Consider the following 26847-nt stretch of genomic DNA (forward strand, 5'->3'; position numbering starts at 1 on the left):
CTTGTTTATTTCCACAGAAATAAATAAGGGTTGACGCTAAGTGCTTCTTTTGTTCTTCTGAGAATCTACTTTCTATCAACAAGATATGTAACTACTTACTTCAGCTCAAGACTATCAGCTCTTCTTATTTCATAAAATAGACAACAGCGACATCTCGTGGCCAGTGAAAGTAATGCCCAAAATGTTTGCCTGGTTGCCATAGAGACTGAGAAACAAAACATCACTTTTCCGCAAGTCACAATGCGGTCAACTGAGGTGAAAACTGTATTTATATGTGCGTTAGATAACGACGTAGAGGGACTTAAGAGTATTTTGGAAAGCAAGAGTGCCAACGATACTGAGCAACCGGAGAATATTTTGTGGGAAAAAGATGAGGTGGGAAGAAACGCGCTGTTTGCTGCTTGTATTTTTGGACGGAGCGGCATCGTGCGCGAACTCGTGCAGAACGGCGCTGACGTCAATGAACCCACGCCCCGCGGTAATTAGCGAGCAAAATTATTTCTAATTAAAAATACTTATAGCTTGTCCTCTTTAACAACTAAAGTAAAAGTTGTGCAGTTATTTAGCATAATAAGACACCACTACTAAAAATAAAGCCTGAACCAGTGTTATCCTTGGTGGTCAAAACAGACCGATGACAATCAGCCCAACATATTTTCATAAAAAAGTGAACTAGATTTTGTTTCAGTAATATTGTTTCTTTAATATTTTTGCATTTTCGTCTCTAAATTATGCACCATCTGTTTCTATACCCACTTTATTTTTCCATAAGTGCGGGCGCGGCCATTTAAATTTTATGGGTCTGGCTTCCGGTCTCATCTGAGTCCAGCTATTTGTAACTGTACAAAACAGCTTGTTTTGCTGCTTGATAGTGCAAATTGGTGTGTCTTATTATTTTAATATATTATCTTAATTATGAACACGCTGGTTTATAGTGCGAACAGTTTTACTGTTTACTGTATGTTATTCTTCACATTATTTCTCCATAGTGGCTAATGAACTGAAAGTCTCGCCCATAGGCTTACTTCCGTGTTGAAGAATAAGGTGGATAAAAATACAAATATTAGAAAAATTCATATACCAAGTTCACCAAATGTTTTTGGTATAAAATGTCAGAAGACCACCAGGGGGTTAAGATGATTTTTTAAACTCAGTTTCAAGTTTATATCATGCAATTCTCAGATTTGCAACTTTATTTCTCAGAATTGCAAATTTATATCTCGCAATTCTGACTTTATAACTCGCAATTGCGAGTTTATATCTGACAGTTCTGAGAATAAAATCAGAACTGAGATAAAAAGTCGCAATTACCTTTTTGTATTTTTTATTCAGTGGCGGAAACAGGCTTCCATAGTTTGGAGAATGGATGGGTGAAAAATAAATGAATAGATAAATAAAAATCATACAATTTAAAATAAAAAAAATAAAACAATGTACTATTAATGTAAAAAAATAAAAAATAAATAAGAGCATTTCACATGAGTTTAAAATAGTTTTTAATGTTTTTTAAATAATTCTCTTCTGCTCACCAAGCCTGCATTTAGGCTATCTGATCCAAAATATATAGCAAAAGCAGTAATATCGTGAAATATTTTTTACTATTTAAAATAACTGCTTTCTATTTTAAGATATTTTAAAAATTTCTGTGATCAAAGCTACATTTTCAGCATCATTGCTCTCATTACAGTCTTTAGTAATGTCTTTATAACATCATTACAGTCTTCAGTGTCACATGATCCTTCAGAAATCATTCTAATATGCTAACTTGCTGTTAAAGAAACATTTATTATTATTATTATTATTATTATTATTATTATCAATATTTAAAACAGTTGAGTGCATTTTTTTTTTGATTCTTTGATGAATAGAAAGATCCAAAGATCAGCATTTATCTGAAATAAAAAGCGTTTGTAACATTAAACACTATACCATTTAAAAGCTTGCAGTCAGCAAATTAGAATATTAGAATGATTCTAAAAAGTCAGCTTTGAAATCATGGGAATAAATTACATTTTAAAATATATTCAAGTAAAAAAACAGTTATTTTAAATAGTAAAAAACAAATATTTCACAATTTTGCTGTACTTTAGATTAAATAAATGCAGGCTTGGTGAGCAGAAGAGTCTTCTTTAAAAAAAAAAACAAAAAAAAAACATTGAAAATCTTACTTTTTAAATACTTTTGGCTGGTAGTGTATAGTAACAGAATTTACAAGCTGTTGCACTGAAAAAGTAATCAATATGGTTCACTGTTACGGTAGGCTACTCACCACTGCATTACTCTGCCATGTGGGGTCAACTGGACACGTTAAAAACTTTGGTTGAGCTTAACGCTGATTTCCAAGCTATCAATTTCCGTGGAGAGAAAGCAGTTGATGTGGCCCGGCGTTATGGCAAACTGGACTGTGCAGAGTATCTGGCATGGGCTGGTGAGACAGTGAAACATTTTAGCACATATGCTAGAGTCAAATCTTGTTATGATTAAAGCAAATTATTTTTTCCTTCTTAACAGAGGCCAAACAAAGTTTGCAAGCATTTATACAAGATGTCAGAGATGTTATAGCTGATCCAGAAAAAGTTCAAGGAAAGCTCAGTAAGGAGGACAAGGTAATTAATTGTTCATTGTATCCATAGGGAAAAATTTGGGGATTTTTAGCAAACTCAGAAATACACACTCTAATCATTGTTTTGTGCCGCTATAGACTGTGTGTATAAACACCTGTTCTGCAAAATCTGACTGGATACACAACACCAAAAATGCAACAATTCAGGACTTCAGTGAACAGAAGAAGCACCTTGAAGATGTACTGGCACCTATTCTGCTCAAGCTTAACACACAATGTGAGAACTGATATCTGATTTATCCTATTTGTCACCCTGGACCACAAAACCAGCCATAAGAGTCAATTTTTTAAAATTCAGATTTAATCATCTGAAAGTTGATAAATAAGCTTTCAATTGATGTATGGTTTGTAAGATATGACAATATTAGGCTGAGATACAACTATTTGAAAATCTGGAATCGAAGGGTGCCAAAAAGAATCTAAATGTTGAGAAAATTGCCTGTAAAGTTGTCCAAAAGTTCTTAGCAATGCATATTACTAATAAAAAATTAAGTTTTGATATATCTACAGTTGGAAATTTACTCAATATCTTCACGGAACATGATCACTTAATATCTTAATGATTTTTGGCATAAAGGAAAATAGATTTTGACCCATACAGTGTATTGTTGGCTATTGCTACAAATATACCTGTGCTACTTACAACTGGTTTTGTGATCCAGGGTCACATTTGTATTTTACTTCACTCAGTATCAACAGTGCATAATTAATGCATACTTTTTTATTTAAACCAGGACATTTCTGCCAAAAAGTTTGATATTTGTGTTTGCGTTTTGTTTCTTATTTATTCACAGCTGAAGCCACAACGAAGACAAGAAAGCCTTAGAACTACTTTGCACAGAGGCATTATATTTTTTGAAATGACAATAAATATATTCACAAAAATTGGTTACATTTACTCAATACATGTTCTGCGTTGAGTCTTTTTAAAGATTAATAATTATACCTTTAGATGAGCCTGTATGATTCCTGACACAGAATTGTAATATGATTTTATATGAAAGAAAAACATAAATAAATAAATTGAAAACGTACTTTTAATTGCTGTTTAATTTAAAACATGCAATGTGCATTTTTTTTATTCACTAATAAAGAGAATCGAGTTCATATAATCAAGCAAAAAAAATGTATTATGACAAATTCATACATTTTTTATAGTCTAAAACCATAGCTATTGCCTGATGTTCTTGTGATGAGCTTAATGAACACTAGATGGAGACAGAAGCCGTCTTTCATGCTCAACTATTATCTCTCAATATCTTCAAAACTGTATATTACATGTATTTTTAGTCAGGGTATGTCTAGAAATTATATAATGAAAGTATTAAATGCAACGCCTATTAATGTAAAATCAAATTAAAATATATGTTAGGACATTTTTGCACAAGGGTTAACCAGCAGATAATCAGTTAACATCTATCTTACAGTGTTGATCGATGCTGTCAGTTTGTCCTCATTTAACTTCAAATTTGAGTTTTAACTGATATGTAAACCCTAGTAAACCCTGTCTGAAGCGGTTTAAAACATAACTATGTGTTAATCGAGTGACTCGGTCATCGTCTAGTTTCCCCTGATTCCCAGCGCACAGGCTGGCAATGGCATGTGATTGAGGTGGAAAAGCGGTCTGGATTTTGAAGTGTGAAAAGGGCTGTCTGTCCTCACCACAGGACCGGGAGAAAGGGAGGGAGGCAGTCCCAAACAACGAGTCACACTTAAAGTGGACGACAGAACAATAAACTGATACTTGCTGCTATTTTGATGCTTTTTGCCGCAAGGACAATGCAGTAAACTCCTGCCGACGATCCAGGAAAACCGACGCCTGGATTCATTCAATTACTCCTGCTGTTTCCACGACCTGACTCATGGACACAGACAAGAAACAGCAGTCCATCCGAATATAACTTCAAGAACTGCTGCTTGTTGCTTCTGTTTTAACTTTTGGCTGCTGATTCTGTTTAAGAAAACCAGGGTGATCAGAAACTTTGCACTTTCGTATTTTTTTAGGATTTGATAAGTGTTTAAATACACTATCAAAGCTTTTTAATACGTATTTTATTGCCGACTACGTAGCTACAGTGCTCAGTAATGTAAACAGAGATTAGATTCGCGCGTGCATAATTTATATTCCAACTGTGAAACAAAGAAAATATGGGAAACTCCAAACGTTTAATTTTAGTTTGAATATTGTCGTCACTACTGCCGCTAGTTTATCCGGGTTTATTTAAACTCTTTGTTAGCTGTATAGTTTGATACCAAACCGACACAAACCAACGGAAAACATTGTGACTGAGGCTCTCCTGCCACACGCGTGGAAATCCACCGGACTGGAGTATTTACCTGGACGTTACCGTGGAGGTGTATCGAGCATGGAGACGGATATAGTAACCGGTGGCGACGTGGATTCGGTTCAGGGAGGCATGATTTCTTTAGACCCAGTGGTCGATGGGATTTTGATGGACTCGTTTTGCCAGCAGCAGGGATGGGTGCGGGTCTACGGTAAGTGATATTCAGTGGCCGCGCTGGCTTCAGATCTGTTCACCTTAGCACCTCGGTGATATAAAGGACAAACAGACGCTTTAAAATGTAACTCTGAGCTTAAATACTTTAAATAACCAAATTATTTGGGGTTTTATTTTTTATCACCCTTTAACACCGAAGGGATTTTAGAGTCTTGTGTTTACCGAAGCATTGTCAGTCAGGACTGTTTATGGCAAGCCGGATTAACATTTAGCTTGTTTCTTATCAGGGAAATTTCTATCCCTTCATTAGCCCCCACCTCCATTAATTGGCCCAATGTTTAGATTTTATTAAAATACTGTTATGGATATATTTATATAAGTTCATATGAATAAAAACTGAGTCAAGCTACCCACACACAATAAAGTGCTTCTTTGCTGACAGAGAGAAGACAACTGCAAGTTGATTGTAGGTCAATATCTACATTAATCAGCGCTCCATTTTTTTATTTTAAAACATTTTTATAAGATTAGATCAAAACAGTGATACATTTTTGGATCTGGCATGGCCAGTTATGATTCTAAACTGCTGATAGAAAAAACAGCATGCTGATATATTTTCAGGAAAAAAATGGTCAAGTCAGTATATCTCTAGTATTAGACAAAGATTTATAATTAGGGCTGGGTATCGATTCAGATGTTCCGATTCGATTTCGATTTTCAAGTTTTTTATTCGATTCGATTTTCGATTCGATTTCGATTTCAATTCTTGATTTGACAATATGAATGAATATAGATTTAATACAAATCCTACATTTATAAAATAATAAATCTTCGGTTGTCTGTTAGGCTGCGGGGGTGCTAGAATCTGCACGTCTGGGTGATGTCTTGTCAAATGGCTCCGCAGATTTGTAGTATTACTACAGCATTTCACCTCAGAGTTACAAGTCAGGCATATAGCTGTGTTCTTGTCCACTGTAACTTTATCTTTCTTGCGCAATGTGAAATGCTTCCATACCTCTGACTTTTTATTTAAAGGTGTGGTTGGTATCGGAAACGCACCTGAATCCGCCATTTTATGAATGAATGAATAACGGACTCTCCATTGTAACATAGCGCAAGGTAAATAAGGGGATGACACCTAGTGGATTAGACTAGTAATAAGATTAGCGTAAATCTTATGTTTAATGCATGTGTAAATAAATATAGAAAAAATCAATACATGTCCATTGAGAATCGATTTTGAATCGACTACATTTTAAAAAACGATACATCCAAAAATCGATTTTTTTGCCCAGCCCTATTTATAATGTTCTTTAGACACAGCAGTCTTGCATTGGTTCTTGTTCCTCAGGTAAAAGTGTCTAGCGACGCCCCATTCCTTATAACTAAAGTGTAAAGTATGTGTTCATTATGCTCTAGTAATTATGCCAGTAGTGACTAGTACATGTTCAGTTAGTCACTATTACTTGAACATTATGTAATAGTATTTTTCTGCTCCTGCCCAAACCTGATGCTAGTAACTATGACACTGAAAGTTTAATTATATAGGGATCTGTTCGTCAGATATCGACTATTCACTTTCAGCTCAAATGTATACTAATTGCTAGCTCTCATTCCAGTTTTTCTACGTATTCCTAAATTTCTTGTAGCTACTCAAATAATCATATATTTAGCTTTTATTTTTAGTAACAATTAGTTTACTTTTTATTCGTTTAATTAGTAGCAATATATCCTTGCTGGAATTTAATAGAGGGTTTGCACTTAGGTAACTGTTTGGTCAGTTAACCGGATGCGTGGCCATATTGAAGATACTTGTATGTAAAGAACAGCATGGATTGCACAGTCAGTGCACTACTGAATATGTCATTTTGCTAATTTATGCTGTCTAAACCACAGAAAAAAATGTGTGAAAGCTGCTAAATCATATAGAGGAGGACTTAGCAGGAAAGGGCGTAATATTTTGACAAACTGAAGTTAATAGGTGGTAAAGATACATACAAGCAGTATTAATTAAGATGTTATCCTAATATTTCACCTACCTAACTGGAAATCTGGAAATGATAAGAACAAACAAGAATGTTGTCAAAATTCTTACCCTGGGAATCCTGGTTCAGTTTGGCCATCCACAATTGCCGCCTTTCCTCAGACAGTTTTTTGCACTCTTCACCTTGATTTGTTATAACTTTTGGCAGTCTATAGTACTCCAAATGTTTTTCCCAGTCTGACGATTAGTACAACCCAAAACATGACAACAATTAAACATTTTCAGCAGCAACAATCAGCAAAATTTGCAAGTTCTGTTCAGTTTAGTGGCATTGTTTACGTTCAGTGCCGCCAATATGCCCGATTAATGCCGTATTGTAAAAGCAATTTATTGTTGGTTTATGAATCGCAGTTGTTAGTTGAACAAATACTTTAAGTATGAATAACATAAAAAATGGCTGCTTGTTAGTTGTTTGGAATATTACATTTTACATTGAAATGTTAAAGTGGCTTGCCATAGTACCACAGCTCTAATACAAACATGTTGGCTTAATGGTTTATTTTTCCTTTCTGTTTTTGACTTACACTATACATTTTCAACTTGAAAAGATACTAGTTAGATCCTTGTACATTGTACAGTGTGTGTGTCTAATGGTACAATTAATTGTGTGCCTTTACTGTGATTGTTTTAACAGTAGTATTATTTGTAAAGAAACAATGGCATGAATATATGATAGATTCCAATGTGTGTATTACGATTTGTGGTTAAGGGAAGGGCTGTGTGGAAAATCCTGGCTAGCTACACATAATAGGTTTGAATGTTGATCTGGTTGTGGATGATTATGTCTCCTAGAGTAGTTGTAATACGAGATGGGGTGCAACAGGGAATAGAAAAGGTTTTATCACATTGTTGACAAACATGAAAATGCGTTCTTGTCACGGTTTCAATTAGGGTTTTAATGGGGGATTGTTAATGCACATGCACAATTTTACAAGACTCAGTAGTAGTAAGCCATGGTTACTGATTGTGTTTCCAGATTTGTGTTGTTAAATAAAGCTTCTTTAAGGCTGTGCGCACCCTATAGACATGTTGCCAGGGGCTGTTGTCATGGCAGCCTGTTGTCTTCTTATTTAAGGATGTAAGTCGAAACCAGGGACTTCACATGAAAGACAGGACATCCAGTTCTGTCCACCCACTGCCACTGACTCCTCATCTCATTTTCCATCCCCACTAATTCTAAGCTAAACCAACTGAAATCAAGCTCAAAAATTATAATATAGATCAACCAACAAATTAAAGGTTAAGTTCCCTTAAAAATAAAAAGCGTCATAATTGACTCTCACCCTCATGTCATTCCAAACCCATATTATTTTCTTTCTCCTGTGGAACACGTGGAAAAATTGAGAAATTTGACAGGTTTTTTTTTATTCCATGCACTTAAAATAAATGCAAACCATTACAAGCTAAAAAAAAGACGCAAAAACACCCGAAATATATAAGGAAATTAGTCCATATGACTTGTGGACATATTACATGTTTTCTGAAATCATATAATGAATAATCTTGACGTCCTCCATAAGTAGCAATTCCTAATTTGTTCAATAATCATTCTTTTGAGACAAAACAAATCTAGATTTTGAATCAGACTGATTGAGTGAGTGAACTCACTGGATACAATGAATAGTAAACAATCAATCAATTAGAAATGTAATAGGTTACCCTATTTAAAATGTAATAAGTAGTGTAACTATTTTAATTACTTCATTAAAGTAATGTAACTGATTACATTTGATTACTTTTCTTATTAGTACTCAACACTGATTACTGTCAGACTTTCAAAATCCTTTATCCACTGGATTAAGAATATAATAATTCAGTTTTAAAGCACACCCACCACAAAAGACTTGTAACATATCTTTTTACTTTGAGGTCAATCTGAGGTTAAATACTGATTTAAAATCATAACACGATATAGTTTAATAGCTATGATACTATTTTGAAGTCACATCTTTACAAAGCTATGACAGGAAACACTGGCACTGGCAACAAAGCCTTTGGGAAAAAAAGTTAATCTTTAAAAAATAAAGCATATGTATAAATCCATGTAAGAAATAAAACAGTTGTCGAATAGGCAACTTAGGTCCTGAAACATTAATGTCTCATGTTTTAGATCAGTCAATGCAATTTGGGAAAGAAATCAATCAAATCTGTATACATGTGAAAATATTCAGATGTAACCCCCCTTGTAATTATTAACATTTTCATAAGCAACTAATTTAATCACACACAACAAATTAGTTACATTTATTCTGTGATTAAGTTATTTAATTCTGTTACATGTACACTACCAGTTAAAAGTTTTTGAACAGTAAGATTTTGAATCAAAAAGATATTTTTGATGAAATCTGAGAGCTTTCTGACCCTGCATAGACAGCAACGCAACTGACACGTTCAAGACCCAGAAAGGTAGTAAGGCCATTGCTAAAATAGTTCATGTGGCACCTGTGGTTCAACCTCAGTTTTATTTAATTTGCATACAAAATGTATTGTGATAGCTTCACAATGTTGTGGTTGTACGGCAGCGTTTTAGTGCCACGTTAAAAAATTTAAAAATCAATTAAACGTAAAAGATTTTGAATACTTTTTAAATAAGTCTCTTTTGCATTTATTTGATCCAAAGAACAGCAAACAGTAAAATTTAGAAATAATCGTACTTTTTTAAATAACTGTTTTTTTTATTTGAATACATTGAAAATGTAATTTATTCCTGTGATTTCAAACCTGAACTTTTAGCATCATAAACCCAGTCACATGATCCTTCAGAAATCATTGTAATATTCTGATTTGCTGCTCAAAAATATTTATTATTATTATTATGTTGAAAACAGCTGAGTAGAATTTTTTTCAGGTTTCTTTGATGAATAGAAAGTTCAGAAGAACAGCATTTATCTGAAATAGAAATCTTTTGTAACATTTTAAATGTATTGTTCATTACTTTTGATCAATTTAAATCATCCTTGCTAAATAAAAGTATTAATTTCTTTAATTTCATTCCAAGCTTTTGAATGGTATTGCGTATAATGTTACAAAAAGTTTTTATTTCAGGTCAATGCTGATCTTTTATTTTTTAAAAATACTGATAAAAATTATAATAAAAATGTTTTTTGATCAGCACTTCAGCATATTAGAATAATTTCTGAAGGATCATGTGACACTGAAGACTGGAGTAATAATGCTGAAAATTCAGCTTTGATCACAGGAATAATTACATTTTCAAATATACTTAAATAGAAACCAGTTATTTTAAATAGTAAAAATCTTTATGAATTTTTGCTGTACTTTGGATTAAATAAATGCCAGCTTGGTGAGCAGAATAGACTTCTTCAAAAAACATTAAAAAATCTTACTGTTCAAAAACTTTTGACTGGTGGTGTTACTAGTTACTCCCCAACACTGACAATCAATGAATAGTCAAGCTATTATATGAGATCACAAGACTTGGACAATAGTCATACAGACGACCCTTTATGATACTTTTATAGCATTTGGAATTCAGCGACCGTCACAGTCTTCCGAATAACTCCTTTTGTGCTCCACGGAACAAATAAAGTCATTTGGTTTTGGAACGACATGAGGATGAGTAAACTATGACACGATTCTCGTTTTGAGTGAACTATCCCTTTGTTTTGAAACACAGAGCAGTTTAATCTTATTTTCCAGGCCTCCACTGGGAAAAAGTTAAAATCCAGATGATGTGTCGTAATGTGTAAAGAATTCACGTTTTCTCTGTTCATGTCCAGTTCAACACCCTATGACATAATTTTCACTTCTTTGGTATTTGTCTTTAAGTCGCTCCCACTGGTGTAAGCTCAAACTCACAGCGAGACAGAAATGAGTCATTGCTGACAGTCAGAGAGCAGTCAGACCTCTCACATTAAAGATGGCTTCAGCATGGATGTCATATCATCCATAATTAAATGACCACGGTAGCTACACGCTCATCATGTTAAACATCACTTCCTCAGATGGAGTGGAAGTGAATCATGGATTTTAAAATAATTAGTGTAGCAGGGGCTTTAGTTTCTGTGTTATTCATACCTCTGTTATATACTTGTTTTTACTAGGAAGTCTTTTTTTCTGTTTATGGATGTATGGGAAAATTAATGACGTAACTGTTCTGTTATAGTTGATGTTCCCCTCACAGGCTTATTCAAGAGCCATTTTTGTGTTAATGTGCTTTAAATAGGGTTAGTATTGCATTATGCGGCCTGTGCACTTTTTGGGTTTGTTGTTGCCTGGAGTGAAATTTTGGAAATGTCTAAATGTACTTCCTCCAGTCGTTTACACAAAGCCCGGGGTTGGTGGGTGTGTAGGTAGCCCTGTCAGATTTGGCATCTGTTTGGGCCTGCTGGTTCAAAAAGTTCGCCTACATCCACCGAGCGTTTTGCTTCATGCCCCTCATATTGGAATGGAAAGGTACGGGACGGTTCTGCCATGGTGGATGAAAGTGAATGCTGTCGAATGTTTGCGAAGCTGCTGCTTAGATGTGTTTAATCTTGTAGAGGAAGCCGAGAGAGGGTGGGGAGAGGTGGGTGTGAATGGTGGAATTGTGTTAGCGGTGGACGGCTCAGGATGTGCACCCCGCTGCACCATCTCCCCTCCGCCCAACGTGAGTCGTTCATTCGTTCGTTCATTGTAACCGTCAGCAGACAGGGCCGGGACTATGATGTAAGCAGACCGTTCCCGAGAATGACCTCAGTGGACTGGATTCCAAAATTCCAGAGCAACCGGCACCAGTGCATTCATCGTGGCATTCCAGAGCTGAAATAGCTCAATAAGGATGCTGTCCGGCTTCGCTCCCACTCACTTCCCTTATGTATCCGTTAAGAATAATATTGTTCCATGCCAACTTGTCTATTAATGGACTTGTTTTGGCCACGGCTGTTCTTATCAGTGATGATTACAAAATATTTCAGGATTTTCAATCAAAAAGAGCTGCTTTTGAGTTTTAGCAAGTTAGGCTGGAAACATCACAGTTTTCTGTGCTTCTGATCTGTATTTTCAAGTTTTTTTATTGTTCAGTTTAAAGGAAAAATTCACTCAAAAATGCAAATTCTGTCATTAATTACTCACCCTCATGTCGTTCCAAACCCATAATACCTTCGTTTATCTTCGGAACTCTAAATAAGGTAATTCTGATGAAATCTGAGAACTTTCTGACCCTGCATAGACAGCAACGCAACTGACACGTTCAAGACCCAGAAAGGTAGTAAGGACATTCATGTGGCATCTGTGGTTCAACCTCAATTTTATTTTCTTTCTGCGCAAAAAGTATTGTCATAGCTTCATAAAGTTGCAGTTGTACATTGCCATTTTAGTGCCACGTTAAAAAAAAAAAAAAATCTAAAATCAATAAAAAAATAAAAAATTAAAGTCGAAATATTTTGAGAATAAAGTCAAAAAGTTTTGAGAATAAAGTCAAAATTACAAAAATAAAGTCTAAATGTTTTAAGAATAAAGTCAAAATTACGATAATTAAATTGTAGCAATTAAAGTTATAATATTTTTAGAGAATAGCCTGCGCATGCAGGATTGGGAGCACCGGTAGAAGTTGCCAGGCCATCGGAATTTATTTGATTATATATGGGGGTAATTAGCAGAAATCACACCATGTGTTATATTCGCAGAGACAGTATGCTTGGAAATAATATTTCACGTCTTTGACTGCATTTATTAGGCCTATTTGTAGTGCTCCAGCCACCCAATAATAGCAATAAGCTTTGTGTTTTTGGTACTTTTAATATAAAACAAAGCCTCAGCTTTCAAAATCTGTCAGTTTTAATAGCCAAATACAAACAGTTTGTCTTGCAATAATGTGTTTTTCACACTCTTTAATGTGGCAGGACAGATTGCTGTATTCATATGAATCAATTGTCTTTTTGTTTACAAATGAGATATTTGTTTCTTTAAATTATACTGTTTTCTTTGTGAAAATTCCACCACCTACTCACCTACTGCAAAAATGTATGTGGCATCCAACCTTTCATTCCTTACATGTATTTAATTAAAAACAACAATAAAATGTTCTAAAGGTTGGACTCCAACTTATTAACATAAGTCTTTTCTGAGGTATATAGGTGACTATTCACAAGCTGTTTTATTAATGATATAATACAATAAATGATTGGAAATAATATTGTAGAAAGATTATTGAGTCACATGCTGCTTAAACTAAAACATATACAGCGATCTGTCACGCCACATTAAAGAGAGTGAAAAACACATTATTGTAATAGACATATTGTTTGTATTTTGCTATAAAACTGACCGTTTTTGAAAGCCGAGACTTTGGAATATCTCGTGGTGCTCCCAATCCGGGCCGTTTGCATGCGCAATAGGCTAGAATGTATTCTCTAAATATTATAACTTTAATCTCATAATTGCTACAAATTAATTCTCATAATTTTGACTTTATTCTCAAAACATTTTGGCTTTATTGTATCATAATATTTAAACTTTATTGTTGTAATATTTAGAGAATCGACTTTATTCTCTAAATATTTCAACTTTATTCTCTAAATATTTAGACTTTATTCTTGTAATCTTAGAATTTTTTATTTTATTTTATTTTTTTTTTATGTGACACTAAGGCGGCATTGTACGGATGAACCACTGATGTCACATGGACTTTTTTTTTTTTAAGATTTATTTTTGGCATTTTTGCCTTTGTGATAGGACAGATCAGATATGACAGGATCAGGAGAGGTCCTTGAGTCAGGACTCGAACACGGGACACCCGAAGCGCAATGGCGCTGTATTGTATGTCGGCGCACTGCCCACAAGGGTATCGGTGCCGACCACATGGACTATTTTAAGTATGTCCTTACTACCTTTCTGGGCCTTGAACGTTTCAGTTGCGTTGCTGTCTATGCAGGGTCAGAAAGCTCTCAGATTTCATCAAAAATATCTTAATTTGCGTTCCAAAGATGAACAAAGGTCTTATGGGTTTAGAGCAACATGAGGGTGAGTAATTCATAACAGATTTTTCATTTTTGGGTGAACTATCCCTTTAATATATCTTTTCTGTTTATTTATGCTTTGAAATGACGTTGTCACATGACATCTCAGAAATGTCAAAAAAAAAAAGTCACATGACCCTTCAGAAATCATTGTATTATGCTGCTTTGGTGCTCAAGAAACATTGATTATCACTGTTGAAAACTGAAAAAATGCATCCTTGCTGAATAAAAGTATAAATTGCTTACCCAAGATTTGGATCAGTAGAGTTTCGGCACCCAGGGTTCTGACTAAAATTCAATTGCAAAGTCAGATTTAATTGAGTTTAAATGACTAAATGTGTCCTTGACTTGCCTCTTCATTAATCCCTGATTTTCAGTCTATTAAGCACCTTATAGATGAGGATTAGGCCCTGTTTAATGCGGATTGTGGATGCTCACTTTGTCATTTACTTGGAGAAAGACTCTCATGTCTAAGCTTATTAAAGGTTTGCTGGAAACAGGGAAATGAGGAGCTTATCTTCTCGCTCTAACTCTTGAGAAACCGACTGGGATAATGACAGTTTTGCAGTGATTTCTGTCACAAAGAGTGATGAGTTGTGTGGAACGCATGCTGCCTAGTCAAGTTCCTCATCAGGTTTGATGCAGTGCCCAGGTACTCCACACCAGCATGCTGGTGAGTTGCCTGCGGTGCTGAACGTTCAGTTTGAAAAGCCCCTTAATTGGAGAGTCCTGAATTGAGTTCACTGTAGTCACAAGAGTTTCACATGCTTGACTCTGATGCACCAGGCTGCCTGCTTTGCTTCCGTTCCCAAGGCTGGTTCAAAGGTGCCTTTGTCTCCTTAGATCTTTCAAAAGAACATGCTGATGGTTCTGGGCAAGTCATCTGTGTTAAATTAATAAATAAATAAACCCTTTTTTTTGGATTGATGCTTCAGTTTTAAGTGTGAATGTTTTGTGCCTCTCTGAGGGGTCAGTAGAGTACGGCAGTCCGGTTTTCCCTGGAGACGAAGGCAGGTATCTGTCAGTTCTCCACCCTTTCCTTTCACTCATGGAGACTGAGTGGCTGGAAGACAATGTCCTGGGATTCCAGGCGTTACCTGAAAACACAGGAAGCCCCCTTTCCTGTTTTCTGGCCCATGCCTGATCGTTCTTGGATAAATATTTTGGTCTTCATCTTGCAGTAGAACTTTATAGTGCCCTCTATGTTTTTATTTCTTTTGTTGTGGCATGTGAATATTACTACATGACTTTCTGGCATACTTGATACTTATTTGTCAATCACAGCATTCTGTGGTCAAATATGTTTCTGTAATGACTGCTGTCATGTGTTCTGTGTTCATCTGTTCTCTTCTCACAAAGTAAGGTCAATTGAAATCAGTATTTCATGTTCATTTTTGATTTATTTGCTAAGTAGTCATGCAATAAGCATGGTAATGTAAAGTAAGGTGGTCATTATCATGAAAGTAACCCTTCAGGATGATACAAAACCCCTCTGTTTCATTTTGAGATTCCAATTGGGGCTTATTTTTATAATGACAACCCGATTGTACAATATCACTTACACAGTAATGGACTAAATTAAACATTTATTTTTTATTTTATAAAATTACATTTATTTATATGAAGTAATAGTCTAAATTTTAGTAAAAATATATTGTTTTTTACCTGTACACATTTTAGAATTTCTGTCTTGTGTTATTTATAATTATATAGGTGAAATAGCAATAGGATTCTATTAAAACTAAGTGAAAATAGCAGTATTTTAAGCCTGATCTCATGACGAAAACATGACGTTCAGCATGTATCTTTTGTAATATTGTTTAGCCCAACCACGTTCGTGGGCGGGGTTAGTGTAAATAGCCTCTGCCAACAAGGCAGACTATTTGCAATGGAGTAGTTCATTTCCAGAACAAAAATTTACAGATAATGTACTCACTAGGGTTGTGACGATGAGGAAATTTCCCCACCGGTTAATCGACATGTGACAACACCGGTAATACCGGTATCACCGTGGGGGTGGGGGTTTCCTCTTTTCCTCTTTTTTCTGCGTTTAAATAGCTTATAAATGCGTGCGTATTATACTTTCACTTTCAGTTTTGCGGGAATTGGCAATTCGGCGTCAATTGTTTGAATGGACGACAACGAAAGTACAAAAAAAAAAAAAAAAAATCACTGATATTAAACAGAACTTTTATTAACATAACGAGAAAAAAAAAACACAACGCCATTCTCTTTCTGTAAATTCGACTCCTCTCGTTCTCCTCACGTGATAAATGAAACATGACGCATTGTAGCCATGTTCAGTTTTTAATTATAGTGCATGCTCTCGTCTTAAGTAAATTTAGAATTATATTTTCCATTTAATTCAAATAAATATTTAATAAAAAAACGAATACTTAAAAAAAAAAATGTGGGGACGGTGTCACGGTGGAAAAGTGATGTCACCGGTGTTGCGTCTTAAAACCGGTAACACCATCAACACCGTCTATGGTGGCAAGCCTAGTACTCACTCCCTTGTCATCCAAGATGTTCATGTCTTTCTTTCTTCATTCGTAAAGAAATTATGTGTTTTGAAGAAAACATTTCAGAATTCTTCTTTATATAATGGACTTCTATGGTGCCCCTGACTTTGAACTTGCAGAATGCAGTTTAAATGCAGCTTCAAAGGGCTCTAAATGATCCCAGCCGAGGAATAAGGGTCTTGGTTATTTTCTAAAAGAATTGTACAATTTATATACTTTTTAACCTCAAACGCTCGTCTTGTCTAGGTCTGTGTGAACTCCCATCTCATTTTCTACTCCAACTTTAAAATCGTCTTAAATTGCTGCAGAAGTACCGACCCATTGTTTATAAAGTGAACATGCAAAGAAGGTTAAACGCCCTTTACAAAAAAGGGTAAAACAGCAATGTAGATTTTGAAATTGGAGGATAAAAAGAGATGGGAGTTGTTCGACCTACCCTAACTGTATTGAACCGGAAAAACCAGAGTTCACGCAGAGCTAGACAAAACGAGCGTTTGAGGTTAAAAAGTATGTAAATTGTGTGTGTATATATATATATATATATATATATTTTTTATTTTTATTTTTTTTTTTTTTCCAGAAAATAACCAATCATTTCGCTAGATAAGACCCTTCTTCTTTGTCGCGGATCTTTTAGAGCCCTTCGAATCTGCATTTAAACTGCATTTTGGAACTCAGGGGCACCATAAGTAGTCCATTATATGGAGAGAAATCCTGCAATTTCTTTACAATTGAAGAAAGAAAGACATGAACGTCTTGGATGACAAGGGGGTGAGTACATTATCTGTACATTTTTGTTCTAGAAGTGACCTACTCGTTTAACGTCCTTGCACACTAGTGAAGTTCTGATCAGAAATATTCACACATTAAAAAATAAAGACACATTGTTTCAATCACATTTACATACTTCATCCCATTTTTCGCATCCGTAGTGAGCACTTTGACTGGTGTTTTGACAATTCAGAGCCACTGTGACATTGAATTATGACGAATACAAAAAAAACCCTTTAGTATAAACTGACACTCTGAATTTTAATTCCATTAATTAATGTGACATTTTGCTTATAGTTTTCAGCCTAAAATGTACAGGCGGCAATATGCTGTGCAGTGCTACTTTTAAAATTATTGCAACTGTTTAATTAGCTTGGTTTTGATTCCTAAATTTAGTTTATAAATCTGGCTTGTTTCCAGCAGCTAATGATTTTGTCATAGGTCTTAAAAATAGCTAATTATAATTGATACAACTCAACTCTGCTTTAACTTTTTCTTTATAAATGCCTTAGGAATGTCTGTTTTAGCACCCAGATAACCTTTGCAGCTTGTGCTCCGCCATCTGAACATTAATTCCACGTGCAAGAGATCTCATGAAAGAGTTCCTGCCACTCTGGGCTATCGATTAGAGCGTGTCAGCAGACTGGTGGCATGTGCTTCCTGCCTGCTCTTTTAAAGACTAGTTTAAGAGTGTTACTTCCCCCCTAGGACTCATGGATTGTCAGAATTGATTGGCTTAATTGGTTTGATTGTGATAACACCCCTAAGGTTAAACAACATCCACTTGTTAACCCACTCATGTCTTCGCATTAGAAATGCACTGAGGATTTGGTGCCTTTGAATTCCTACAGTAGGAATGAGACTCATCTGTGCCTGTAAGTAGGCCAATCCAATTATAATATTCCTCAATTTGTATTTATCCAGTGTAGCTGCGCATTCGGCGATAATTCATTAGAAGTTGCTCAAGGTCGGGTTGTATCCTCCGAGTGGCGTATTCTATTAATTAAATGCTCTCTTGCCCCGGGTTAATGTAACTCATGTGTTTTATCACAGCCCTTTGATGGATGTGATTCATTACGGGTGAGCAGGTCGAATGCAAAAACGCATCAATAAAGCTTCCGCTCATCTGGAATCATCTGAGCCAGGCTGTCAAGAGGGACGTATATCTTCTCTAGCCTGTATGGTACACCTGCCATTGATAAAGATACACATGGTTGACAGATACGAGGGAGAAAATGAGCAAGATATCCAAAGGGAACATGAGAAAGACGAGGCGGTCTGATTGAAGATAAACCTTCAGGTTCTTTTGTTTAACATTCAGCGCTGCTGTAATTGATGACTGGTAGCCACTTCCTCATCGTAAAAGCCTAGATGGTAATTTTCCACCTGTCTGCTCTGATTCACCATGACCACTCAGAGGAAAAATGCTTGAATAAAATGGATAATAAAAGCCACGCTGCACTCGGACTTCCACAATCTCATATTACTGGCAGAGACTCATGTGACGCCAAGGTTATTTGATATGCTCTCACAGGAACCAGAGCCCTCAGCGTTTGGTTTTCACCCTCAGCAGCACCTTCGTGTTAGGCTGCTCTGAAGCTTTTACCGTTTGGCTTTGTAGGCACACTTAAGGCAACCGCATTTATTTAGTAAGGCTTGGCGTATGTAAACATTGAGCTTGGAGGGATTTCAACATCTTTGTTGGAATAAATTTGGAGCTCCGGTGTACCCGGTGTTCAGCGAATGGTTTGCTCAGTCCACTAAGCACATATAACGCAATGTCTGTCATACACAATGCTCCAGTTTAGCTGTGTTGTTTGAGGAAAGCATGAGGGACTGAATGACATCATGATGCATAACAAGGCCCCTCCCATTAGCAGAGCTAGCGTTTGATTGGTTGACACCAGCTGTGTGTGTCCGTGTGTGCTCTCTTGCATATCTTACTCTGGAAGATGGACGGTTGGTAGGTGTAGCTGCTGTTTTGTAGTGGGCTTGACAGCAGCAGTGGCATTATACAAAGCAATCCTTTTGTCCTTTGTTGAATTTTTCCTACTGATTATCATTCCTAAAAAAAAAAAAAAAAAAAAAAAAAATCTTGCAGTGCAGTAGTGAAAATCACTTTTTTTTTTTTTTTTTTTATAGCACATAACATGGTGCATATTACAAACACATCAAATATGTATGATATATATATATATATATATATATATATATATATATATATATATATATATATATATATATATATATATATATATATATATATATATATATATATATATATATACAGTAGTCAACATTTGAAGTGGATCAAAACCTTTCATTAAATTTGTCCTAAAACCAAAAAGAATACCCGTTCTTGTCTTAGGACAACTTTGATTAACTTTTTTTGATCCACTTCAAATGTTGACTACTGTATATATATATATATATATATATATATATAATTTTTTTTTTTTTTTTTTTTTTTCCACATTACAGTTTTTTTTAATGTCATAGTAGGTGGCCTGTAGTTGGAAAGGGGAAGTGTTAATAATAAAGCCTCTCCAAAATAATGGTCTTAAAAATAAGCTTTATTTCCTGTAATATGTTATTATATTTATACATATTACCATTTAAATGTTTGGGGTTGTTAAGAGTTTTGATGTTTTTAAAAGAAGTCTCTTATGCTCACCAAGGCTTCATTTTTTACAAAAACATTTTTAAACAAAAATATAGTAAAACAGTAATATTGTGAGATATTATGATTTAAAATGACACTTTTCTATTTTACATCATTTAAAATGGAATTTATTTATGAGATGGCAAAGCTGAATTTTCAGCATCCATTACTCCAGTTTTCAGTGCTAAATGTTCCTTCAAAAATCATTGTAATATAATGATTTGGTGCGCAAGCAACATTTCTTATTGTCAGTGTTGAAAATGGTTGTGCTGCTTTATTTTGTGAAAACCATGATTCATATTTTTTGATTTTTAAGTTTAAAAATTAAATATTTTTGAAGTTTAACACACCCTTGCTGAATAAATGTTCATTTATTTAAAAAAAATAAAACTTACTAACTTACTGACCCCAAACTTTTGAAGTGTAGTGTACTTTTTTTTTCATATACTTGACAGTTTTTGCAAGATGTTTTTAAACATTTATATTTTTGCTGCACAGTTCTTAATTTAAAAATGAACAGGGGTAATTGCGTTTTTTTTTAAGTGGGTTGTTTTGACCCAGTGGTTGGGTTAAATGTTTAACTCAAACTTCTGGGTAGTTTTATTTAACTTTTAGTATTGTTTAAACATTACTAAAAATTACTATATACCTGGCTTGAAATTTTTTTAACTTATTAATAAAAAGTTGACATTGGAATCATTTGCAAAAATTGCTATGTGTTCAAAAAAAAAAATATTTCATTGTGCTTTCCAATTAATCTCAATCAAATTGCAGTTGTTTTTCTTTTTTTGTTTTGTTTTGTTGTTTTTTTTTAAAGTAAAAACAAAAAATAAAATAAAAAGTAAAAAATAACTAAAACACTAACAAAATAAAAACGTAACATTATAAAAAAAAAATGTTTTTGCAAATAAACCCTTCAAATGTCTATTTATTGAATATATTAATAAATGTTAGTTTCCAACCTATTTTAGGTTCATTTTAAGCAAGAAATATAGTAATTTTTAAGTAATAGTTAAGTTAAATAAAACTACACAGAAAACAACCCAGTCACTGGGTTTGTCCATATTTTACCCAGCACTGGGTTGTTATTAACCCAGCATGTTTAGAGTGTCAGACGTTTTCCATGCATAAAACACAGATCTGACCGATCGTTTAATGAAATTAATTGATTGTTCTGAAGAAATCTATTTTTGATAAATAATTTAAAGAGGTCATCAGATGCAAAACTCACTTTTACAAGGTGAAAACAAGTTACAAGTTGATTGAAATGACCGTCTTACCTTAGACCCGCCCTAAACGAGCTGAGTGAGCTGAGAACAGTCCGACCGACAGTCCTTCTCTCTGTGGAGTGACGAGCCTGTTTACTTTAGCTGTGTTTAGCCGCTAAACTTAAAAATTAGGAAATTGCAGAGATTCTATAAAAAAAAACCTTACAATCATTTCTGCTGTAAGTGAAGCTGGATCATGAATGATTTGCACGAACATAGACGCATTTATGTAGATCGGGAGGTGCATTCCCTTCACAAACAAACTTAATCCACTGCATCTTCGGCGGCTCAAATGTCGGGAGTAAATGACGACCACTATGTTCATTATTACATCCAGCAACACAACACCTCAATCGCTCAATCGGAGATATTCTTGTCTAATTTACATTCCTGCTCCAGCATCGAAGCAGTGGAGGTCGGACTGTTACAGCTGATCCGAGGTAAGACGCTCATGTCAACCAACTATTGTGGGAGCGGCCTCTGTCGGTGTGATGCCACAACGACAGGCATCTGAGAATGGCTCGTTTTGAAAAAGGGGATATTATTTTTACAGATTAATTAAAAACCACTACATGGATTTTTATCATTATAGGGTAGATTTGTACATACACTGCCAACACACATTGTTCAAACAACATGAAAAAGTGAACTGTTTAGTCTGACTTATTTTGTATGCCTTATCAAAATAATTAATTTTTAGTATTCAGCCCATGTTATGTTCATTTGGCATATTTTGGGGCTGTTCAGTTCATTATAATATGAATTATTTTGATGGTTGTGGTTTTTTATAAGGTTCAATTTTGGAGCAATTTTGGTTCTTTGTTTGGGTCGCCAATTTTATTTAGTATAAAATCTGGGTTGGAAAGCAAAAGCAGTTGAAAACCACTGTTCCTTTACTTTAATAGCGAGCCATTACAGTTATTATCTCTAATGTGGGTTCCAGGCAATTCTGTCAGATATGATGGTCAGATCTTGGTCTTTGAATCTTAAAATTACGTGTTTCAGCCTGACGGTTGTTATAGAGTGTCTTGTTGATGTAGAGGTTCATGTTGTGCGCTGTTTGCTCTGCAAATGACTAGTAAGAGTCACAGATCACACTTCACTGCTTAGCAATGCGGTACAAAGTGCCAAAAAAGAGCAGATCGCGAATGAAAGGCTAAAGAAAATCAGACTTTCCTTAGTGCGTTTCATGCACTTTGCAGCTTTGCAGACCCTAAGGATATTAGGCAACTCTGAAAGCCCCATTTGATTCGTTGATCGAGGACGGCTAAATGGGGTCAGGCGCTGCGGGCTCCTCCGAGTCTGACAGGCTGAAGTCTACTGTGGGAAGCATCTAGAGTTCTACCATGCTAATGTACAGCTACAGTACCACAACTGAAAAAGCTCTACGGTTACTTCATGAAAGATTTCAGATGGCTATCACTTAGTCCGAGATAAGCCCTGTTGATGTGGCGCCTTCGCGTAAATAGACGTCTGCATCATTAAGACATTGAAGGTGTGTGTACAGGGTGTGTTCGGTTTGCTTTCAACATTATCTGTTTTGTAAATGCATTGTCAGTCTTGTTTTGTGCGTGTGCATCGCCGTGAAATGTCTTTCCAGGTTTTGTTTGGGCCATCTCATCTATTTTGCACAAGACCTTTAGTCTTGTGTTTCCACTCAGTCTGTTACTATCTTATCAGGGCTTTGCAGTGAACGGCTTTAGAAATCGGCTCAGCTGGAGTGGACGCGTACAGCGAGGCAGGTGAAGCTGAGCTCTTGTTCCTGACATCCTTTTCCCATCTTAAAGAGTCCTTTGAGGCACAAACAATAGGACATCAGTGCTCAAATGTAAAGGGCTATTCTTAGTAAGATAAAAATAATAATGTACATGTGATTGTTCACATAGAAATTAAAATTCTGTCATTGTAGAGTGCTGCAGTGATTACAGGCTTTTAGAGGGCAACCCAAAAGTTCAATCTGGTTCCCTCGACAAAAAATGTGGATCATTTTTTTAAGAAATTTTTTCCCAGATTCTGTTTTTTTTTTTTTTTTTTTTTTTGTGTAAATTTTTCTAGACTGTTTTAATGGTTAATTAAAAAAAAAATCATCAAAAAAGTTTATTAAGTTAAACAAAAAACACTTTTAAGGCCCTATGAGATCTGTTTTATTTTTTCCCTAAATTCTGTTTTGTTTTATTTTATTTTTTTATTCATTTTTTTTTCCATTTTAATTTTTCTGGTTTCCGTTTTTTTCAGATGTAATTTTTGTAGACTCTGTTTGGTTAAATTAATGGTTCAATTAAATTAAAAAAGGTTAAGCATGTCTATTTAACTGAAATCAAGAAACTTATACGATTTAACAGCAATTTATTAAAAGTTGAACAAAAATTACATTTTAAGCCCCTAAGAAACACATTTTCTTTTTTGTTTTAAGTTCTGTTATATTTTTTTTTCCAAGTTCCATTTTTTCCATTTAAATTCTTTTAGATTCTTTTTTTTTTTTTTTTTTTTTTTTTTTTTACGTTTTAATTTTTCTGGATTTCATTTTTTCAGATTTACTTTTTTTTATATTAAGTAAATAAATAAATAAAAAATTAAACTGCAATTTATTAAAATATTAATAAAAATTACTTTTTTAAGACCCTATGTTTTATTTTTTGAAAAATGTTTAATTTATGCCAAATTCTGTGATTTCCATTAATTTTTAATTTTCCATTAATTAATAATCAAAAGCTAAACATGGCTTTAAACAATCCTATGAAAAACTTTTTTTTTATTAAATTCCTTTTTAATTTTTCCAAATTCCATTTTTCCAATTTTATTTAACTTTTCTAGACTGTAGACTCTGTTTTAATGGTTAAATTAAAAAAAATCATCAAAAAGTATGCCTACTTCACTGAAATCATGAAACTTGAAAAAATGACATTTTTAGGGGCCTATGAAATCAGTTTTATTTTTTCCCAAATTCATTCATTTTTTTTTTTTTTTTTTTTTTAAATTCAGTTTTTCCCTTTTTTTTTGGATTCAGTTTTTTCAGATTTCATTTTTCTAGACTGTTTTAATGGTTAAATTAAAAACACATTTATCAAAAAGCATGTCTACTTAACTGAAATACATTTTTTTTTTTTGTCTCAAATTCAGTTAGATTTTTCCATTAATTTCCATTTTAATATGATATGAACATAGTTTTTCTCACAAGAAATAGCCGAAAAGATCATGAAGTAAAAGTTAAAGTTATAAAGTTAAAAAAAAAAAAAAAAGGGATTTTCATTTTATGTCATAGAATAAAACGGGAAAATATCTTGAGCTTGTGTTAACCACAGACCTTATTTCAATTAACCAAACGCCCATACAAAAAAAAAAAACCCATGGAACCGAAAGTGCCAAAATGCGAACTTGTTTTCGGATTTCTTTCCAGCAAAAGTATGTCATCCCTGCAGCATTCAGTTTGCTCAGCCTCATGTTATTCCAAGCTTGCATGAACACCAAGGGAGAAAAAAAGGAGGATATTTAAAAAAAAAGTTGGGGTCTAAACAACATTGGAGTCCAATAACTTTCACCGTGTGGACAAAACACTAAGTCACTAAACCTCAGTTTTGTTCCACAGAAGAGTGTCATACATGACAGAAGTTTCATTTTTGGCTAAACTATCCCTTTACATGTCTTCTCCTCCTGAGGGTTGTTTTTTAGGATCTGCTTTATGCACTGGGGTTTCAAATTCTAAGCAGCTATTTCTTATACTCCCCACTTTTAACTTTCTTTATAAGCAACATTAGGTTCAGGCTGTTGTTGCCTAAACCCGTGTGGGTCTGCTGTGCTGAGGTGGAGATGGAAAGTTTTTTTTCAGCCTCTGCACTGGGTCTGGGGGTGGCAGGATTTCCCCTACTTAAGAGCCAAAGCAAGAGCACTAACCTATGTGTGGGTTAAAAATAAACACTCCTCTGTTTCTGGGGGGTCTGTCCTGGCTGAGAGCAACAAAAATGTGTGGAAGAATTTGTCCATGTCTGTATGTTTACTGTACTAATGGGATGTTGCCAGGAACAAGGGCTGGGTGTTCCATCAGATATTCACAACAACAGTTAGCAGCATCATAAATATCATTATTATTCTGAAGCGCTTCTTCATGAAATTTTTGCCATTCATTCCCGATGGTTTTATTGTAAATTTGCAAGGGTGAGAGCATTTTGATAGATATGCATTATGCTTCATGGCTTCATAATATGATTCATGATCTTAGTCTTATCTTTATCATCAGTGACCTTCAAAGGTTACAGTGCATTCTAACCACTGGTGTAACTTTCATACCCTGTGGGTGATGTGGCCTTTTGTCCCCTTTGCCCCCCCTCCTGATACTTTTCTGACAGATTTGTAGGACCTAATTCTTGGGAGGTGCTATTTTTAGGAGAGGGGTGTGCGTGCATGCCCTGTCCCTCCTGGTTTCCTTCTGCACTAAATGGTACAGAGCTAAAAAAAAAGTCACTCCGACAAAGTGGCGGTAGGTGTAGCTGGGGGCCTTGTGTCATTACTTCCTGTGGTCATAAGTGTAGACAATGTGTCCTCCTTTGCTGCGGAGGCTGGTGTTTTTTTTTTTTTTTCGTTTTGTTTTAAAGAGAAGAAAGGGCATCAAATGTTATCAATCCTACATTAGCACTTCTTTCAAGCAGTCATAATGTCCTATATGTCGAACCTTATTTGCTTTGTAGAATAATTACTGAAAAACTGAAAGGAAATGTGACCTTTGCTCTTTTTCAGATCAGATTGTGGCGATAGATAAAGGCGTTTATCTGAATCTCACCCTCGCAGCGGTGGAGAGAGGGATACTGGTGTTTAATGATTGCTTTCATGGGTTGCCTCCAGGCACAGAGCTTGTTTGAAGGCTGTAACAGGGTGCTAATTGCTACTGTCCAGACTGGACTCTCGCAGGGCGTCAAAAGACAGGAAATTACTTCACCGACTTCAGAACATAGTGTAATAATAGAAGCTCATGGATGTTGGATGTAGTACGAACGTGACTTTATCTCAGTGCTCTTATAGTTCACCCAAAAATGCTAATTTTTCTCATTAATTACTCACCCTCTTCTCATTCCAAACCCATAAGACCTTCGTTCATCTTTGCAGTGTTTCCCCTCCCATTATATTAGGGGGGCGGCCCGCCTTAAAGGTCAAATAAACTTTATTTTCTATAGCGCCAGATCACAACAGAAGTCGTTTAAGGTTACCTTTTGTTATAGAACAGGTCTATATCTTGTTCTTTTATTAAACAAACAAAATAGTCTTGTGTCTGTAAAAATTAAAACGCAAAAAGACGGTTTAAATATGAATCCTCCATGTTCCGCTTGGCTCTCTATGAATGAATGGCGGAGACGCGCTTTTGTTTACTAGACGAATAGTAAAGCACATGTGAGGCTCGCGATGGTTTTCGGCATTTGGGTCTCATTATATGACAACATAAACAAATGAACTTAATCTCCAGAGCTGCTGTGAGAGTCACTTCATGTGAATTTTACCGTTTCATGTGAGAAAATGAGCATCATATCATAGTGTATACACACAAAAACTA

General features: G+C 34.9%; 2 protein-coding genes across 2 annotated transcripts in view; both read left to right on the top strand.

Annotated features, from left to right (window-relative positions):
- The first annotated feature begins 234 nt into the window (after window positions 1-234).
- ankrd45 (ankyrin repeat domain 45) lies at window positions 235-3616 on the top strand. The gene is made up of 5 exons (XM_051130775.1): window positions 235-478; window positions 2261-2428; window positions 2512-2606; window positions 2702-2840; window positions 3418-3616. The coding sequence occupies exons 1-5, from the start codon at window positions 241-243 to the stop codon at window positions 3447-3449; spliced, it is 672 nt and encodes a 223-aa protein (XP_050986732.1). The 5' UTR covers window positions 235-240; the 3' UTR covers window positions 3450-3616.
- A 599-nt stretch (window positions 3617-4215) lies between these two features.
- The window catches only part of rasal2 (RAS protein activator like 2), a 103197-nt gene continuing 80565 nt past the window's right edge, over window positions 4216-26847 (top strand). The window contains exon 1 of the mRNA XM_051130640.1: window positions 4216-5119. Within this exon, the coding sequence (XP_050986597.1) occupies window positions 4990-5119 (130 nt within the window). The 5' untranslated portion in view covers window positions 4216-4989. The remainder of the gene's footprint in view (window positions 5120-26847) is intronic.

The sequence above is a fragment of the Labeo rohita genome, chromosome 2 (assembly GCF_022985175.1).
Source record: "Labeo rohita strain BAU-BD-2019 chromosome 2, IGBB_LRoh.1.0, whole genome shotgun sequence".
Classification (NCBI taxonomy): domain Eukaryota; kingdom Metazoa; phylum Chordata; class Actinopteri; order Cypriniformes; family Cyprinidae; genus Labeo; species Labeo rohita.